Source organism: Gossypium arboreum, chromosome 7, assembly GCF_025698485.1.
Source record: "Gossypium arboreum isolate Shixiya-1 chromosome 7, ASM2569848v2, whole genome shotgun sequence".
Classification (NCBI taxonomy): Eukaryota; Viridiplantae; Streptophyta; class Magnoliopsida; order Malvales; family Malvaceae; genus Gossypium; species Gossypium arboreum.
The window spans coordinates 80,674,997-80,695,167 of NC_069076.1; the positions used below are offsets into that span (position 1 = coordinate 80,674,997).

Below are 20,171 nucleotides of genomic sequence, written 5' to 3' on the forward strand. Positions count from 1 at the left end.
CATGTTTCCTATGTTATTTTATTTTGTCAGTCTTATGCTTAAGAATTGTGGTAGTCTAATTAGTGGAGTTGGAAACTCTATATAATTTCTTTTAAATCTAAATCTAAATATATGCCAATTTTTAAAATAGAAATCCGATACCTGCATTGAATATATTATGTTCATTGTGTTTAAACAACTCATTTGGTGGTTACTCTATATACAAGAAAATGTTTATTTTTCTTAATATCTTTATTTTTATAAGTGTATTATTTTTTAAAATAAAGTACATGCTAAACTTTTATAAAGCTCTTTGATGTTTATGAAATAAAGTAATTTAAAAATATTTTATAAAATAAAAGTATTCTCATAAAAATAAAACCAAATAAAATTGGGATTAAAATAATATATTTGAAAAAAATTAAAATTTGGGGTTTTTCTTAAAATATATGTATCATTGAGATTTGAAAAAAAAGAAGATATTAGTTGAAAACAATGCTTATCATAATTGTAATTTTATTTTTGAGTAAGACCCAAAATAATTTGGTGGCTAATTAATTATACAAAATAATATTAAAAGTTGAATTCGGATGTATTAATAATAATGGCCGATACATTAATTAGCTGTGTAAGCGTTACATCGTAAACTGTCCCACGTTTTATATTAAATTAAAAAAGGTAGAGCAAATTCGTTCCCATTGTCACAAGACAAAACAGGTAAGCAAAAGAGCAAGGCATGATTGAAGGATTTCAATGAATAGTAGTAGTAAACCAAGAAAAAAACAGAAGCATCCTGGAAATCTTTTGAACAAAAGATGGGTATGTCTCAAGACAATCTAAGAGGGTTTATTTTGGCATTGTTGTCCAGTGTGTTTATTGGAGCAAGTTTTATCATTAAAAAGAAAGGTCTTAGAAGAGCTGCTGCTGTTTCTGGTGTTAGAGCTGGTTTGTCCTCCCTTTTTCTTTTTTGGGGGTTCAATCCTTTTCGTCTTAATTTGGGTTTTTCGTGTATGCGTTTGATTCTTTGGAGTTTTGCAGGTTATGGTGGATATGCATATCTTGTGGAGCCTTTATGGTGGTTGGGCATGGTCACAAGTATGTTGGGATCTTGTTTTCGTCTTTCTCTCTCTTTTTCTTGTTCTGAGTTATGATTTAAATGCCTGATATGTAATTTAATTTTCAAAGTACCTTTCTTTTTTGCTTTGTCGCTATCAAAATTTCTCATCCTTTTTGTTGATTATGTAAAATTTTCATGCCAAAGGTGAATGAATTTGTGTTGTTATAACTTTGTTGAATATTATTGCTTTGTATAATTTGATGTTTTAGGTCCTCGGATAATTATTTCGGTTGCATAAAATGACAAATTATATATATACAGAGGTTGTTAGGTGGGATTTTGGGGTTAAAATTGTAGCAACAGATGCAATAATGCAGGAAATATCATGAAATTGGACAATTGTTCTGGTGATAAATAAATTGGTTGCGTTTTGTCCTTAAACTGATTCTTTGTAGAATACCCTTTTTTTGTGTATAATATTTTGATGCAGTGATTGTTGGAGAGGTTGCAAACTTTGTTGCTTATGCATTTGCTCCAGCAATTCTTGTTACTCCTCTTGGTGCATTAAGCATTATTGTAAGGTAATATCTTATATTGGTTAATGTTTTCTTTTCTTTTTCTTCATCCCTTGACTTTCAGAACTTTGAATTGTGTGCCTCAGTGCTATCTTGGCTCACTTCATGTTGAAGGAGAAGTTACATCAGCTAGGGGTTTTAGGTTGCATTATGTGTATCTCAGGTTCAGTCATAATAGTTATCCACGCACCACAAGAGAGCCCTATCACTTCTGTTCAGGAGATATGGGCTATGGCTACACAACCAGGTTAGTTGTCACTATCAACCATCTTTCTCGGTTCTCTTTTTCGTGTTAAATCATCAAATAATGCTTTTTCCTTTCCATTACAGCATTTTTACTCTATCTGGGCTCAGTTATTGTATTGGTCGTCCTTTTGATCTTATATTTTGCACCAAGATGTGGGCATACAAATGTGTTGGTTTTCACAGGCATTTGTTCATTAATGGGATCTCTCTCGGTATGTTATTTCAACTACTAATTGTTTCAAATTTATTTTGCTTCCGAAAAGAGAATTAATTACTTTTTTCCTGGCATAGCCAACTATGAATTGAGTAAAACTATAACTTCAAAAGCTGCCTGATTTATCTAAATTCAAAATAGGTGACATATAATCATTTTTTGGAATTTAAAAAGTTTTCAATAATGTGAAATATCTAAATCTTAAAATTTTGAATGTCCCCGAAATATTTCAGTTTCATAAGGCTTTGATCCTTCTATCAAGGTAAAGCCATCAGTTAATGTGATCATCCAAGAGTCAAGATATTCACTTTTCTATGACTAAAGAAGGGAGTTTTATAGCCGAATCTACCCTTTTAATAAATATATAGGACACCATGACTAAATTTGAGCTTCTGAGCTTTTCATTTACTGGTCTTCTTGATAATATCTTCTTCAAAAACCGAAACTAGGTCTTTATATTATTTTCTTTTTCAAAAAGTTATCAATGTGTTGTCTTATTTTTATGAATACAAATGCAGGTGATGAGTGTCAAAGCCCTTGGAACCGCACTCAAACTAACCTTTGAGGGAAAGAACCAACTAGTCTACCTGGAGACATGGTTCTTTATGTTCATTGTCGCTACATGTGTCATTATACAAATGAATTATCTCAACAAGGTAGAAATTTTGTTGTGTTTCGGGTAAAATATTTTCTTCCAAGTCATCTAGAATCCTTTCCACCACATTCACAGTTGAACACATTTGAGATAAGGTTATAAAGTTAAAAAATAATATCTAGAACCATTTGTGTCCCTTGGCTTTCCGTCTTTATGCATTGAGGAGATTTCCTTAAGGATATCTGGCTGGGGGAAGGTTTCAAGTATCTGGTTTTGCATATGTTTCTCTTGTTATCTAAAAGAAGGATATTTTTTTATGAAAAACTTTTTTGATATCTAACACCTAGTTGTTTAATTTGCCTTGGTCATGGCAGTCTTTCCATGTTCAGTATGGTGCTTTTAATATTTAACATATGCTAGCAGTAAACTATCATGTACAAGGAGGTTTTGGTTTCAAAAGCTGGCTCAAATAAGTCACGGATATGACTTTATGCCATCAACTCTTTTTAAATTTTCTGTAAATAGTTTCTGATCTGAAAAGTATTCTGATGTTTCAGGCCCTTGATACGTTCAACACTGCAGTTGTGTCCCCTATTTATTATGTCATGTTCACATCGCTTACAATCATTGCCAGTGTCATTATGTTCAAGGTATTGCATCATCAATTACTGATTACATCTTGCCAAAACTATTATCATCTTTGCCTTGTGAAGTTTCAGATGTGAGAAATTAAGGTCAAAGTGTCATGACTTAATGAATAGGCTGCAGCTGGCTTGGATAAAAAATAAACATATATTTTAGGTGCTCCAGTCCTCCCTCTGGAAGTCCTAGCCCATAAATTGAAGTTCGGCTGGACTGAGTTCAGAAGTAAAACTCATTTACTTTGCCCGAAAAAGAAATTAAAGATAAACTAAGGAAACTCTTCTAAACTCTTATGGAATACTGAAGTAGTTTCTGCAGCTTACCTATTTAAGCTGTTCCAAATTTAGGACAGCCTAGTACTGTATATCCTCTTTTGAACCAATATTCATATAAACATATTTTCATTCGAAGATCTTCTGCTTCAGGTAAATTATGAATCCAAAGTGTGTATAACACATAGATTCTATACATATTTCAGGATTGGGACGGTCAAAACACAGGAAGCATCATATCTGAACTATGTGGCTTCATTGCTGTGCTTTGTGGTACCATTCTGTTAAACTCAGCCAAAGACTCTGATAGAGGTTCTTCCTTCAGAGGTGTGTAAAAAACTTGTTTTCTGTTATCTCCAGTCTATCTGTCTTGGGGTTAAATACTTCAATCTCTCTATTGGAATATTATGTTATTTAAATAATTGCAGGTGAGCATGCACCTCTATCCCCTACATTGTCTACCGGACTCTTCAGTGGTAACCGTGAAACTCTGAAACATGATGAAGAAAATGAGCTATTGCCTGATGATATTTGTTTGAGGAAGCAAGAACCGTACTAAGATGGCTAAATTAGTAAATTGGGAGTATAAACACATCTAACATTTTGTGTGCTATAAGTGCCAAGGTGAAATCCAAGTTTCAAGAATCCTTAGACGGTAACAGAGATGATTTTGCAAGCATGAGTCCTGGTTGCACTAGACAAGAAACAAAGTGACTGAAACTACTTAAACAGCTGGGCTTGGATTTCATTGTTAATCATGTGCAGTACCGGGATGCTACAAGCTTGGAGAGTGAATTGGTGGGTGATGGTGCTTGAAAGGGTGACATTTTCAACTGAAAAGCTCAGCAGATTTGGGTGCTGAAGGAGACCTCAGACCTGGATTTTGGCAAGGGAAGGTGGGTTTCTGTGATTGATAATGTTGAAAATTTGGGGTGCTTTTAATTAGGTAGGACAGCAGGAAGAAAGGTATGCTTGTAGAGTAAGATATGGATAAATCGAAGGTAGTGTCTAAGATTAATTGGATTTAAATTGTGGTTGCTGACTTGATTTAGTTGCAATGCAAACATAATGGATGTTATGTGGTAATTTTGTTGTTCATTTTACATCCTTCTTAAAATATATTTGTTGCAAGTATAATTATGAATTTATGGTTTGTTTTGATGGTTGAGTCAAGATCTTCCCATCAAATTTAATAATTAACCAAACCCCTGCACTTCTTCTATTAAGTAATGCGAAATAGATTTCAACATTGGATTTTAAACATTACTTTCAAGTGAGGTAATTTCAGTATCATCTATTTTTAGATAATTTGACATTTTAATGATTTTTATTCATCTTGTTTAAATCAAGATAAAACATTTATGTATTTATTATAAGCTGAAAAATTAATATTTAACCTATTATGTTACATTTAATTTATTACATTTTACTTCAAATATTACTTTTATTAAATTTTATCATTACTTTTCTCGTTTTTTCCATTTTGGTTAAATTTATCTGTAAATCTTAATAAATATCATGTTTTAATAATAATAAAGCAATTTTTTCACTTTAATTAAAAGAGAGTTCAATTTCAAGTTTATTTATTTGAGAAAAGAGATTAATTTAATAGAGAAATACATTCATTGATTAGAAAAATAAAATATTAAAAGCCTTAATAAACAAATTCTATGAGAATAATTTAATAAAATATGGTTTTAGATAAATTAGATTTGATTAAGCTAAAAATTGAAAACAACAAAAGGTAAGATGAGGTGACCATAGGCTAAAGTCATTCAAGTTTTGCATTGGCGCAATATATGAATTCACTCCACCTTTTCACCACTGAGTGAGTGAAGTGAAAGGTCATAAATATTTATTCTCCACTAATCAACATCCATACTCCCTCCCTCTTCCATTCCTGACGTGCCACTCTTAAAAACCAAGTTTTCCTCTTTCAGATTTTTCTCTTTTTATTAAAATTAATTCTAAAAAAAAAATAAAAAGATTCATGTAAAAATCCAAAAATTTCCCTATAAAAGATAAAGAGTATGATAATATTGCCTAACCCTCTTTTTATGAAACCTCAACTTCCTTTTCTGTCTGCTTTACATAACTATCATTTCCAGTTATCTAAAATGGATGGGATGTTTTATTCAAATTCAGAAATGCAAAAGAGAGCTTTCCCTTATATACTTTGAACTGTTTTAACGTGACTGACTGCCAGAATATAAGATTACTGCTACTAAGTACGCAGTTTGTTTTTATTTTTTAAAGATTTTGTATAGATTGCTATACATTGTACATTTTAAAGAACAGCCCATGTTCCCCTTTTCTTGTAAATAGAATTATAATTATAGGTATTCTCTTTAATTATCGTATCTTGGAAGCATCAGCGGTTACCCGGCACAGTGCAACGGCAGTCTTGGAACCAGATTGCCGACCCAGATGGTTGCTGATGAATTCACCCGCCAACATGAGCTTTGCCAGATCCACATTCGTCTTCACACCAAGGCCGTTCAGCATATACACCACATCTTCCGTGGCAACATTCCCTGAAGCTCCCTTTGCATATGGACAACCACCCAACCCAGCAACTGATGAATCCACTGTGCTAATCCCCATCTGTTCATATAAACAACATTTTAATAATTTTTTTTTTATATGCTCATCTAGCAATAAATCTCAATGAAGCCTTGAAATCAATATTTTTTCACTTTTAGCCGATTATAGCAGTACTAACTACTTGAAACATGGACAGCTTCGGTATTTGAGCCAAAACCACCCCAGCAAGGATGGAAGAAATTCTGACCGCACTGTCAATCTTCTTGTCAGTGGCGGCAGGGGTCCAAAATCAGTGGCATGGAATGATGTGAGACAGTAACTATTTTAAAGGATCCCAGTCTCATCATCTTACTTTCAACTATCCATTACAGGTTTCTGAACCGTGTGCTACTCAATACCGTAAAGGAACTAATGACTCATTTGGTTACTAGTATAATAACATGAGTAAAAAACATATTTAACAGGTGTTCTAAAATAATTAAGACATAACATGCAATTAGAAAGATGAGTAAAAACTCTTGTAAAAAATAAAACCTCTTCAACATAAGCGGAAAATTTTCTTCTCTTTGCTACAAACAAATAATGTGAGTGGCTAAAAATTACCAATTGTGATTAGCTTATAGTTAACCAATGACTATTAACATGTGTAAAAAATAATACTCCAACCAAAAGTACCATTAGTGTATTAATACAAGAAAAAGAGTGATTATTACAAAAGTATTAAACAATTTGCCATAACATAAAAATAATTAGTACAATTTTAAACTTGAAATTAGAACTCTAGTAAAAATTTTCAAAATAAGTAAAAAAAATTCCTCCCCGTGTTTAAAACAAGTTATGTGAGTGATAAAAAATTACCAAGTGAAATTAGTTTATTGATAACTCATGTACTAGAACGTCTTGAAAAAATAATACTCCTACCAAAAGAAGCATAATTATTATGTAATGATTTTATTTATCGCTAGACTTTGTTTGTTCTAAGGCTTACTTGGAGAGAAATTAAAATATTTGGAAGAGATTGTCCATAAGTGTCGTGGAAGTGGACAGCAAGCTTTTCAGCAGGAACAACGGCCATTACTGCTTCAAGCATGGGAATCACAGCACCTGTTCCAAAGAGAAATGGCTAAGAATTCCCAATGGCCAATGTTTGACTCACATATAATCCAAGAACAAGAACTTCAGAGAATTCTACATGCTTATTGCATTGGGGTTACAGATAACCATCAATTCTTCGAGAGCGATGTTAATCCCAAAATAAAACAGCAACTCCTATTTGGTTTTTACATTTTTTTTCATTGAAATGAAATCATAAATAATTATAAAGTATGCATGTATGGAAGAATATGTGCCAACAAGGATGGACGGATGGATGTGTATAGGCATGCATGTTTGTATAAATGGGGTGCATGCATACATGTTAATGTGATTGATGGCTGTATGCATGCATGGGATAGATGCAAGTATGAATGCATGCAGATGCGAACTTGTAAAACATATGAAATATAGAATAGGAAAAAAAGAATATAAAATAATAATTTGCAATATTCTATTTTCTAATTTATTTTGAATTGGAATAATGGGATATTGCAATTAGCTTTTTCATTTCATTTTTATTGCAATATTCATGGTTTCCAGTCCTCTTTTTTTCCCCTTTCTTTTTGTATTTTACCGCCACATGAACTAAAGTAATGCATAATTTTAAAGTTCTAAATGAGGAAAACAAAATAAAAAGCAGAAAATATTAACAAAAGAAAGCAAATGCAACAACAAAAAAACCTAATAGTGATTGCTTCCTACTCAACCAAGATACTTTAGTTTCTAGAAGGTGACAGTCTAGACTAGAGCATTACCAGGGGTCCCAACTCCAATTGTATCACCAAGGGATATCTCAAAACAACCCATATCGTAAAGTTCCTTTGCCACATAGGCCACTTTCGACGGAGGAATTGCTCCTTCCACTGGACATCCAACCACGCACGAAACATATCTGTAAGCATTTTTTAGCATCATGCAATTTAAGCACCGTACCAGCCAAAATGAATAAAGCACAAACAAAATACTCCAACTAGAGTTATATTGCATTTATTCTTTTTGATACATAGAATTATATTGCATTTGATTTTTTATAGAACAACGATTCAGATTTAGAAAGGCAGAAAAGATACTTGAATATTTTTAACTACAAACCAAATTCCAAAAATCTATTAACAATCTATAATTCAAATATCCACTCTGAAAAAATTATTATACCAGCCAAACAAGCTGAGGTAATTATCAAGCCTTCTCATGGGAACAACTAGAAACGGAAAGGAAAAGATAAACAAAGAACAAAGTTTCAAAGGCAATAGACCTAAAATTTGCAAATTGACATTTTTAATGATTCATTACTAAGACAAAGTATATCACTACACATCTGAAAAATCTGCATTTCTGCCAAAGCATTTGCTACAGCATTCCTGATATGTGTGTGTGTTTGTGTAAAATTGACAGGAGAGCAAAATATAGGAGATATTACTCAGGGAACAAGATTCATTTTATTAATCCAAGTATAGAGAAGAAAACAGCAATAGTAGCTATCAGTCATGAAAATAATGACAATAAGGTTATAGAAGACATACCCACGTACAGGAACTGAATGCTCCTTAGCAGCAAGACAAACAGCACGGTAACGGGCAAGGCTTTCTTCAATGCTACAATTAATGTTTGACTTTGAAAAGGACTCGGAAGCAGATGCAAAGATTGCTACTTCTTTTGCACCTGCTGCAACAGCAGCTTCAAAGCCCTTGAATAATATGAACAGCAGATTAGGAAATTTATATGGCATCAACATGATGTTGATAACTCTTTTTAATTCGAAGGAAAGTTTCCAACCTTCACATTAGGAGTTAGAACAGGCAGTCTGGCATCCTCTATGTCGCAAACTGCTTTCATTACATCTTTTGCATCTGCTAGCTATATAAAAAGGTGAAGAATAAATCAAAAGCAGATTATCCAAATATTAGCACACGATAAGTAAAGTATCTCATTCATACTCAACAATAAGTGTCTTCCATGGGATAAATTTGTAAGCATGTATGGTTCTGAACTAAAATCAAATGCGTAGATAAATAAGCATACAAAATATATATATACATTTGTGTATATCATTGTTTTCTATAGAATAATTATGTCTCTTGCATGTATCTTGTGACCATACACACACAAATTTATGCAATTGCTAGCGAAATAAAAAAGGTAAAGAATGAATATAATGCAGGTTATCTCAAATATCAGCAAGAGACAAATCACATATCTCACTTGAATCCAACAATAACTGTTTCCCATGGAATAAATTTGTAAGCATGTAAGGTTCTGAATTGAAATACACACAAATGAAGTGCTAATATATGAATGCAAGATAAATACATACATTATGCAAACCCAACAAAGACAGCACAAAGAGGATAAAAACCTATCTGGCTACAAATGATAATCGAGAGAAGAACCTATGGCAGAAAGAATACACTAAGTCACCAGGAAAAAAAATTAGCATCAAACAATTCTACTTTGGTTATCAAGCCATGATACCTGAGGAACCCATTTAGGAGATACAAAACTTGTAGCTTCAACAACAGGCAACCCCGAAGACACCAATCTCCGAATCAATTCAACTTTCACAGACGTAGGTACAATATTCTTCTCATTCTGTAATCCATCCCTCGGACCAACTTCTACTATCTTCACAAACTTTGGAATCCCATTTAAAAACTGCATCACATGAATAAAAAGTATTAGACGAAGCAAGTCAAGAGCTTAAAAAATATTAGATAATGAATAATTAGAAGAAAAAACACATTCCACTAATAATCCAGGAGACAAATATTACAGAAAATCCTGATAGTCTCAAGGGAATGAAAAGTATACAATACTGTTCAGGTTACTTATTACCTTATTTGTTATGCCCCTTATGCCTCTTTCAGTGCACTTGGAGCTATAGTGCTGATCTGGCAAGTTCCTTGATTTACAAACATGTCCAAATTTCATCCTATTCTTGCTTAAGCTTTTAGGCCTTCGGTTGAAGGCTTCACCTTCAGATGCATCCCTTACATGTCTTCTCCATGGGAATGCCTCCCCTTTATATTCTTCATAATCCTCACTGGAAAATATACTTTTCAATAATTTCAATAAATTGATAACTGATATGTGCAGAATACAAACCATGCACATATTATGGTATAAAAAGCAACAGAAGAAGTGGAAGCATTGACAATTAACCATATAGATTATACACTAAATTTCATAGGCAAAACTAAAAGCACGCATTTCTGTTCTTTTGACATCCTAAAATTGATAACTGATATGTGCAGAATACAAACCATGCACATATTATGGTATAAAAAGCATCAGAAGAAGTGGAAGCATTGACAATTAACCATATAGATTATACACTAAATTTCATAGGCAAAACTAAAAGCACGCATTTCTGTTCTTTTGACATCCTAAAATCGATTTTAAAGAAAAAAGAGCTAATGCCCATCAAATGTTTTGAAGTTCCACCAAAGACAAAAGGAACCCAAAAGAAAAAGGTCCCAAGTACTTGATGAGTAAATAGAAAAGAAATCATTATCCCTGAGAACCGGGATGTATCCGATGTTTAGGTGCAGGTGTGACCAGGGAAGTGAATGACTCAAGTTTCCTGTAAACTACTCAACCTCAGCTCATTATAACTCAAGTTTTACTTATTCACTATTAACCAAAAATGAAGTTAAGTACTCAAGCAATAAGACAAGTTATAGTCTAGTTTAATGCTTGAATAAAGTGGTCCTAAAAACCTTTTTGAACCTTTTAACATTTCTAAATATAAAATAAAAATATAAATCAAGCATTGGTTTACATATTTAGAAATTTTATTTGAGTTTCATATTCAAGACTGAGTCCGTGAGAGAGTCAAGTTTCAAAACCAAATTAAGTTGAGCTTGAGTAGCTAGATTGTGATTTTGAGCTGTGCTTGAGTATAAGAATAAAGCTGGATCTTATTTTATCAATGGACAAACTGCCCAGGCAATAGTTAGGTTTTAAATTCTATTACTAAATTGACCCATTTAGCCTTTGACAGAAAGATCTACTTGAGTCAACCAAGACTGGTATAAAGTAACATCTTCAATTATGAGGTATAAACACAGATGTAAACAACAGATACTGTAAAATATAAGAAAGAGAGGAAATTGTCCCAAAATTGATACCATCACTTCTAAATTTTATTATTAACTTCTGCGAAACAAAAAGGAGAATATAAGTGCCCTTAGGAGACCACTCCTTCAGATAATAGTATCTGACTTACTCGCAGCTATTGGATGTGCTGCAACCCCTCCCTTCGATCCAGCAGTTTCCCATGCCCATATCATCTACCGTGGGCCGGCAAGCACCAGCTGAGAACCTCTGAATCCTATCTATAGTACTCATGCTAGGAAGCTTGTCAAAACCGAGTGGTTCCTCCAAACTTGACATAGTGAACAAAACCCAAAGGAGATACTGAAAAGTAAGCAGAACACAAATTAGAGCTTAACTGCAACAGTAAAATAAGGCCTTCCCACAAGAAGAGGAGATCAATGACAGAGAAAGTAAGGATCATTTGATTCATTTAAACATGTCATTCTTTAAGATATTTCAGCAGGTTAACAATTGCTTAATGACGTATACGCATAGGCACTTCCCACATCTGACTAAATTTTTGTCAAATTATCAGGAAATAAGAGGAAAATATTCTGCAGCACATGTGAAGAATCAATTCAAAAAGAAAAAGCCCCAACCAACATGATATAAACAACAAAAGCTAATAAAACAGCAGTAAGAACAAAATTATAGCTAAAGTATGAGATGTTGCTGCCCACTAATCATAATAAATAAATAGAGAGTTTCAAAATCCCATAAGGTAAACTAGGTATGACACTAAACAATTTTTAAGAGATCACGAACTGAAAAGTCAAAAAACTAATACTGTTTGATTTACCCTTTTTTTGCCTTACCAAAGTGCTTAAAAGGTGCAAAAATCTTCTACCATGAGAAAACATAGGAAGTTTTAGTTTTTCTTAAATAAAACTATTAAGAAATAGGGAGATTGGGTTGAATAGTTAGACAAGAATCCAACTCATCAGAAAAGTTTATATGAGAAGAGACAGAAAAGGAAGATATGTCCTTAATAGACTAGTATAGATAAATCAACAGAGCCAGTTTCAACCAAGCAACCATGCTTTACTTTGATTCTCCAGTTTCTTCTCTCCTATTTCATAGCTTCTACAATAAAGGTTGGTGTCAGCTATTTCTCCAGCACACCACCTTGTTTTATTATTCTCTACTTCTATGGAAATTGCTGCTATTGTCACAGTAGCTGGCATAAATCTTTCCACCCATTATAACAGATATATATATTCTTTCAGAATCACAAGCATTCTTATTTCCTGTTCATATTAGTCCAAGTTGACTATAACCTGCACTTCAAACTGACTCATTCAAGGGAAAATAAGCATTTTAAAGTGGACAGGTAATATCCCAAATGTGAACTAAAGAACTTTCCTTAACTGAATAATTAGTTGCTAGCAGGTGAAGGTTTGTTTTGTCCTTCAAGAAGCAAAGGAAAATATGCTGATAAATCACACTTGTAACAAATTGCATTTAGTTTATTCAAACATAAAAGCAAGTCAGATCATATTTATGGCAAAAAACTAAGACTAAAGTTGTGTATCAAATACTTTATCTCATAACAGGTTAATCTAAAGTTTAGGTCCTATCAAATAGACACTAATCTATACACCCAGCTATGGTTTGATTTTATAGATCATCATACAGTAAAAACTTATCAAACTGAAACAAAACATCAAAGCAATTAGTTTTCTGTTGTTCCAACATAGAGATCAGACAACTACAACATAACATCAAAGTACTAGATTTCATCTGATAGTCTCACTCAACAGCAATTATCAACATTTTCTTCTCTACATTCTTCAAGCAAAAACACAGATGGACATCTCTAAAGCTTCAAAAAAAGTTTTTCATTTTCCAGGACACACGTCCTGATAAATACCCTAGGCAGTACAACTGCACTGCACCTGAAGTAAAAAGCTCTAGTCTAGATAATTGAACTCTTGGAGTCTTCCAGGTCTCAGCCATAAAATTGAGAAATAGTTGCCTAATTTCAAAGAGAAAAAAAATGCCGGCATTTACTCTCAGAAAGAAGAAAAGTTTCAAAATGAAGATATTTCAAATTCCCAAGCAATAAATGTAAGCTATTCTATGCCCTTATTATTTGCAGAGGATGCAATGTAATATCTAACTATGGATTTTACATTGAACTCTGAATTTTTACATTCTTCTTTTTTAGTCCTTTAAGATGACATCTATATGCTTCGATAAGCCTTCTAAACAGTTAGCGTTCCTTTAAATTTTCTAGGCAACCAAACAGCAGAACAACCTGAGATAAAATCTTCCACCAGAATCCAACCCTCTCAAAATCCTAAACTCTCTGTTTCAATTTCTAAGGGAAAGAGAAATGATTTTGTTTCTAAGCTCGGACATTTTCCTGCTGGCTTTTTCCTTTTCCATATAAAAACAAAAAAAAAAAAGATAAAAATAAAAAACAATTGAACCACTCCATAGAACTTTCCAACCAAAACAGAACACGCAACATTCAAATTCTCATTTCTTTTCCTTACTCGTTTAGCTACTAGATTTCTCAGCGTAAAAAAAACAATTAATGAAGAAATCAAAGAGAAAGAATAAAAGAACCTGAATGAAGAGGGAAAAAAAAGTAGAGGGAGAGAATTACCGAAATAGGATTTCGGATAAAAGAGAAAAGAAAGAGAAACCCTAGAATTTGGGGGTTTAGAAGAATCTGGAGAGGTTTTATTCTTTTTTTTCCTTCTTCCAAAAGGAGGGGGAATTAAATAAAAGAAGAGGAAGAAGAAGAAGAAGAAGAAGAGCAGGTAACGCAACGTGCAGGACGGAGTTGTTCACAATGCATTTCTTGTTCGAGTTTGGTGGGACAATTTTAAATTCATTTAATTAATTAATTTCAACCTTCACTTTTTTTCTAAAAAAATATCTTTGGGTATAAATTTATCAAAATATTAAATACACGTTTATTATTATCTGTCTGAACAAAAGAAATTAAAACTATACAAAGACATAAATATCCTTATAATTTCAAAAATAAAAATTACATAAATATCCTTATAACTATTTTTTTGTATAATTTTTTGTCGGTGATATCAAATTCAAAAATATATATAATTTTATAATGCTTTTTATTAATATTTTTGTATAGAAATTAACATTTTTAAAAAAACCAATAAAATGGGTGTGTCGGCTTGCAGTTTAATTTGATATTTTAAGTAAAATAAAATACACTTAATTAATTACAAAAATAAAATTATGATGTTTTTTAGGAAAAACTGCTTATTGTTAAACTAACAATTCCACGTTAAAAACAAAAACAACACACTTTTCACCGACCAAAAAACCTTCCAAAGGGTAATTTTTTAATTTTTTTCTATTGAATTATATAGATTACACTTGTTAATGAGACACCGACTTAATTAAAATTTTTTAAAATTAACAAATATTATTTTATAAATAATTTTAATTATAAATTATATATATATTTTCACTAATATTGTGAATGATGCACTTATGAGTTATAAATATATATATTTTTCATTTTATATTTTATCACAGCAAAACAATTTTTTATATATTTATCGATAGTGCATCAAATATTAATTATAAATTGTATAATTAAATTTAATTTTATGAATAAATCATTTTAATAATAAATAATTCATATATTTCAATTTTTTATAATAAACATTTTAAAAGAATAACTACCTATTTTAAGAAGAAACTATAAATTTAAAAATATAATATTATTTTTCCTCTTTCAACTATTTTCTTTCCACATAAAATATGTTTATTCAAATAATAAATGTGAAATTATTCTGTGTATAAATTGGAGTAAAAGTGAAGGATGGCGAATGGTGGTAGGCAGTTTTCAGTTGGAAGTTAGGTCATTTTCTTGTCAGTATATATTTCTTCTTTTTTTATTTAAGGGTAAATTATCAAAATTCTTACTTTTTTTGCCTCATGTTATATTTTAATTACTCATTCTTGAAATGTTACGTTTTAGTCACCTACGTTATTATATTGTAACATTTTAGTTACTAAACCATTAATTATTGTTAACAGTGTAACGATAAGCTGATGTGGCATGTTAAAGCATCATTTCAAACAAAAATTTTAGGTTAAATTTTACAATTGATCCTATTTTTTTTATTTTAAGCAATTTAATTTTTTCTTTTATATTCTTTTAACTTTTCTTTTTTTCTTTTTTTTTTCATTCTCTTCAGCTTCTCCCTTTGTTTTCCTCCCTTCTTCATTTCTTTTAACATAGTTTTTTTATGGTTTTTAGTTGTTAAAACTAATCCACAAGCTCGTCTCACTTAAAAAAATTAAATTGTTCAAAAAATAAAAGTATAGGGATTAGTTTTAACAAATAGAAAATATAAAAAAACTATGTTAAAAGAAATGGAGAAAGGAGGAAAACAGAAAAAAGAAAAGAATGAAAAATAAAGAAAAAAAAGTTAAAATAACATAAAAGAAAAAATTAAATTGCACAAAACAAAAAATATGAAGACCTATTGTATAAATTAACCTAAATTTTTGTTTGAAATAATAATTTAAAGTGTCATGTCACTAACATTATATAGTTAATAGTAATTAATGGTTCATTGACTAAAATGTTACAAATGTAATAACATAAGTAATTAAAACGTAACATTTTAAATATAAATAACTAAAATATAATATGAAATAAATAAAATGACTATTTTCATTATTTATCCTTTCTTTAATAATAGCGGCCTAATTACATCATCACCGTCCATTGTCTTCATCAAATTTGCTTCTTCTTTTTTTAAATTAGCAATGCAATTAAAGTAGTTGACAGAAACAGTTTTATGTTCCACGACTTATTCATGTTTCAAAAACTTGAAAATGTCAACACTAAAATCAAAACTTGAAAAATTGTCAATGTCCCTAAAATCAATATAACTACACTACATACTCCCATTAAGTTGGGCGTTCAAGTAATTAATTAAAATAAAGTTTTAATTATAAAATATCTTTTTAAATTGTCAGAAATAAATTAGCAAAATCTGAAATAATTTGAGAGTAAAAATATGATGTGATGAAATTAAAAATATGTCACGTTGTTCAATGTACGAACTAATCACTTCATAATATAATTAAAAATAAAATAATAAATAAAGTGGTAAAATATATTTATCTATATGCAATTACTATATAAATTGGATCATGACAAATTATACAAAAAAATATAGATAAACTGATAAACTGATGCAAAAATATTTTATGAGTTATAAAATGACATAAACAAATAAAATATTTTCTGAATAAAGTCATAATAAGAAAGATAAACTACATCGTAGATTACTCTAGAATAGTGTCGTCTCTATTTTGGTCACTCTAAATATATTTTTTTAATTTAGTCACTCTAATTAAGATAATTACTCGAATGGGTCAATACTATTAAAAATTCATTAATCTGCTAACAGATTGCTGATGTGGATTTTTTTACTTTTGACTAAAGTTGGCTACTTCTTTGTAATTAGACCAAAACTTTTTTTTTTTTTTGGTTTATTTGCAACATAATACTAAAGCTTGTAAGTTTTCTCTTTTTCCTTCTTGTTGTTTGTTTCCTAGAAAAGTAATAAAAGAAAATGAGAATAGTTTTAACTTATCTAAAATACCCCATGTTTTAGTTTCTTATTTAGATAACCTTATCACTTTTTTTTGTTTCTTTAACTGATTTTTTCTTGACATTTTTAACAGAAAATATGCACAAGAAAAAATAAAGAAAAATCTCAAAAATTCCTTTAAAAACCTTAAAATCTTCTCTCAAGTACCCTCAAATCATCATTTCATTATTAACGTTCAATACCCAGTAACAATAACATAATTACTATGAAAAAGAAAATGACAATAAATATTTATATAAGAAAAAGAAAACATTGTTTGGGGAATCATTGTTTTTCATTAGAAAAGTTGACCACCCAACAAAACCAAGCAAACACACAAAGAAATAGATCACAATCCAATTCTGGAAATTTAAGAATTAAGGGGAAAAATCTAAACTTTTCTTTAAAAGATAAAAAGAAAAATTTATCGTACTAAGATCAAATCTTGAAGAAATTGCAAAGGATCTCCGAGAAGCAAATAGCCATATCCAAGCACAAATTAAATGTGTACAAATAAACACTATGAACATAGTAATCACTGTAAAACCTATAAGTCAAAACTATTCTCATTTTTCTCTGTTACTTTTCCTAGGAAACAAACAAGAAGAAGAAAAAAAAAGAACTTATAAGCTTTAGTCATATGTTGCAAATAAACTAAAAGAAAGTGTTTTGAACTAATTACAGAGAGGTCCTTAACTTTAATCAAAAGTCTAAAAAATGTCACGTCAACAATCCGTTAGTGGAGGGTATTTTACTAATATGAGTTTAAAAATTTTATTATATACCAAAATAGGTTGTCAGATAGATTATTTACGAAAATAAGTTTTTTTTTTAGTCGCGCTTGTCAGAGAGGCGCGACATAATATTTTAATAATAAAATTTTTTAATATTATTATTATTATTATTATTATTATATTTAAAAAAATTCAGGTAAAAAATAGGTCGTGCTCGACCAGAGCCCCATATGTGGCACTTCTTTGCAGGCGCTACACCCTGCAGTCCCATCACACTCCAGGAGCAAAGAGAGAAGAAGAAAAAGAAAAAAGAAGAAGAAGAAGAAAAAGAAAGAAGAAGAAAAAAATTAGTAATTTTTATAATTATTTTAAAATTAAATTGTTAGTAATTTAGAATTATTTGATAAATTTTTGTGTTTGTAATTATTTTAAAATTAATTTATTAGTAATTTAAGATTATATATTCTAAATTATTTTGTTTAGTTTAATAATGTTAAATTTATTTTGTTAAATATTTTGTTATAAATAATTTGCAATCAGTAAAGAAAATAATTTAGAAATTTTTAGAAGTCTAGAGACTAAAAAATCGAAAGTAAAAGAGATTGAGAATAAAAATTAGAAAAGACGGACAAAATTGAATGGAAAAAGATGATATGGTGAAAGGTTTATATAGTATTAGAGTTTGAGGGCAATAAAATTTGTAAATGTTGGTGCAATAAAATTAATTTCTAAAATGGTTGTGCAATAAAATTATTTTTTAGTAATGTATTAGTGTATTGTGATTTTTGATAATGTATTTTAAAAATTATTTTTATTGCTATTTTATTAGTAATTTATGATTTGGTTATATAAATTGTTAGTGTTTAGTGGTTTTACGGGTATTTTACCTATTTCGTATAAAAAAATTTATTACATACAAAAATACGATAAAATATGGGTTGAGCCTCCTGAGTAGGCACGACATGTCGCGCCTACCTGACAGGCTCAACATGTCGCGCCTGTCAAGTAGGGACAACATGTGGTGCCTCCTCGTTAGGCGCAACCCATTTCCCCTATATATACCCCCTCCCTGGAAACCCTAGTAAAAAAAATTAGCAGAAGGAAAAAGAGTGAAAGAAGAAGGGAAGAAAGGAAAAGAAGAAGAAGAAAAATAAGGTATTTTAATTTATTTATTTTTAAATAGAATGTAAAAACTTGTTAAAAATTTTATTATTTAATATTATTTTGTTGGATAAATAATTTTGTTTGTTAGGTTCTGGATGAAAAAGTTTTGCATCAAAAATTTTGAAATTTTTGAGAATTTTGAACTTTTTTTAACAGATCTAGTATTGAAGATGGAGAACAAATTTTTCGTATGCGTTTATTTTAATGGAGAAATTTTGACAACAAGCGTCGGATGTATTTTTGAATGCCGCAAACAAGTTGCAATGAGATTTAATAGAAATATCTCGTTTGATGATATGAAAGAAAAAATTAGTGAAAAAATTTATAGACGTTGTGGGAAAAGGATCTCGAAAATTTTCTACAAGTTTCCAGTTTCGATGGATCCCATAAAATTCACCGAAATGGAACTTGTAGACGATGAAGATGTGGAAACAATGGTCGCTCTTTACTGCCATAGCAACCAAAATGCACCGATTCACTTATTTGCTAAGTTAGCTGTTGTGGAGTCAACAGAAGATCCAACTCCATTAGGTGAAGAAGATGGACCTCAAGAGCCGTGTATGGTGGTTCCGATATCATACGTTGGTAGTCAATCAACTACACATGGGATCGACATTGATCTTAATGCTACACCCGAGATTGATGTGGGTGGTGATGATGTATACCAAAGTAGTGATCCTTCTGATTATGAAGTCAATATTGATAGTGATCCCGACGTGGATGGTGTCCCAGATGATATTGACGATGAAGGCGTGAACGAGGATAGAAATATTAATGCGTCTTTAGTCGGGAACCAGATCCGTCGTATTGTGATACACAATAGTCCTGAGGCACACATGTCTCGGATAGACCCCGATGCGGCACATGCAGCCGAGTTCCCGGAGTACCCTGAGATACTACCTGCTCACCAGATGACCATATATTCTGATCCTGAGGAGTTGTTCGTGGGCCAGAGATTCGAAAGTAAGGAAGAGTGCGTATTTGCCATTAAGCGGTATAGTATGAATATATCAGTAGACTACAAAGTCGTCGAGTCTAAACTGACATTATATATTGGAGAGTGTTGAAAGTCGGCAGAAGGCTGCAATTGGAGGATACGAGCTGCATTTATCCAGAAGTCTCAGATGTGGGAGATACGAAAATTTGTTGGGCCTCACACATGTACTTCAACACGAATGACAGAAGATCATCGAAAACTTGATTCGAAAACTATCTGTACATGCATCATGCCAATGGTTGAAGACATGCCGACCATTAAAGTTTCGGTATTAATTGCCAAAATGCAGGTACGATTCCAGTATCGAGTATCATACCGAAAGGCATGGATAGCTAAACAGATGGCAATGGAGCAATTGTACGGAA

At 31.1% G+C, this 20,171-nt stretch overlaps 2 protein-coding genes across 8 annotated transcripts; one reads left to right on the forward strand and one right to left on the reverse strand.

The window, feature by feature from the left end:
• Nucleotides 1–569: 569 nt before the first annotated feature.
• Nucleotides 570–4,666, forward strand: LOC108485970 (probable magnesium transporter NIPA7). Of its 3 annotated transcripts, XM_053030823.1 has the most exons (10): nt 570–696; nt 848–924; nt 1,018–1,074; nt 1,527–1,617; nt 1,698–1,858; nt 1,942–2,069; nt 2,590–2,727; nt 3,224–3,316; nt 3,787–3,907; nt 4,009–4,666. In XM_053030823.1, exons 3-10 carry the CDS (start codon nt 1,065–1,067, stop codon nt 4,137–4,139), a joined length of 873 nt encoding a protein of 290 aa, XP_052886783.1. In that variant the 5' UTR covers nt 570–696; nt 848–924; nt 1,018–1,064; the 3' UTR covers nt 4,140–4,666. The 3 variants fall into 3 exon arrangements, with proteins under 3 accessions (XP_052886783.1, XP_052886782.1, XP_017645298.1); XM_053030822.1 differs by lacking the exon at nt 848–924 and having other exon boundaries at nt 574–798; XM_017789809.2 differs by having other exon boundaries at nt 584–924.
• Nucleotides 4,667–5,688: 1,022 nt separating this feature from the next.
• LOC108485932 (hydroxymethylglutaryl-CoA lyase, mitochondrial) lies at nt 5,689–14,162 on the reverse strand. 5 transcript variants are annotated; one of them, XM_053030820.1, is made up of 9 exons: nt 13,886–14,162; nt 11,445–11,635; nt 10,052–10,259; nt 9,692–9,871; nt 8,996–9,076; nt 8,743–8,906; nt 7,975–8,111; nt 7,113–7,228; nt 5,689–6,184 (listed from the first exon to the last, which is right to left on the reverse strand). In XM_053030820.1, the coding sequence occupies exons 2-9, from the start codon at nt 11,609–11,611 to the stop codon at nt 5,933–5,935; spliced, it is 1,305 nt and encodes a 434-aa protein (XP_052886780.1). In that variant the 5' UTR covers nt 11,612–11,635; nt 13,886–14,162; the 3' UTR covers nt 5,689–5,932. The 5 variants fall into 5 exon arrangements, with proteins under 5 accessions (XP_052886780.1, XP_017645264.1, XP_017645277.1 ...); XM_017789775.2 differs by having other exon boundaries at nt 10,052–10,271; XM_017789788.2 differs by having other exon boundaries at nt 13,926–14,161.
• Nucleotides 14,163–20,171: the final 6,009 nt, after the last annotated feature.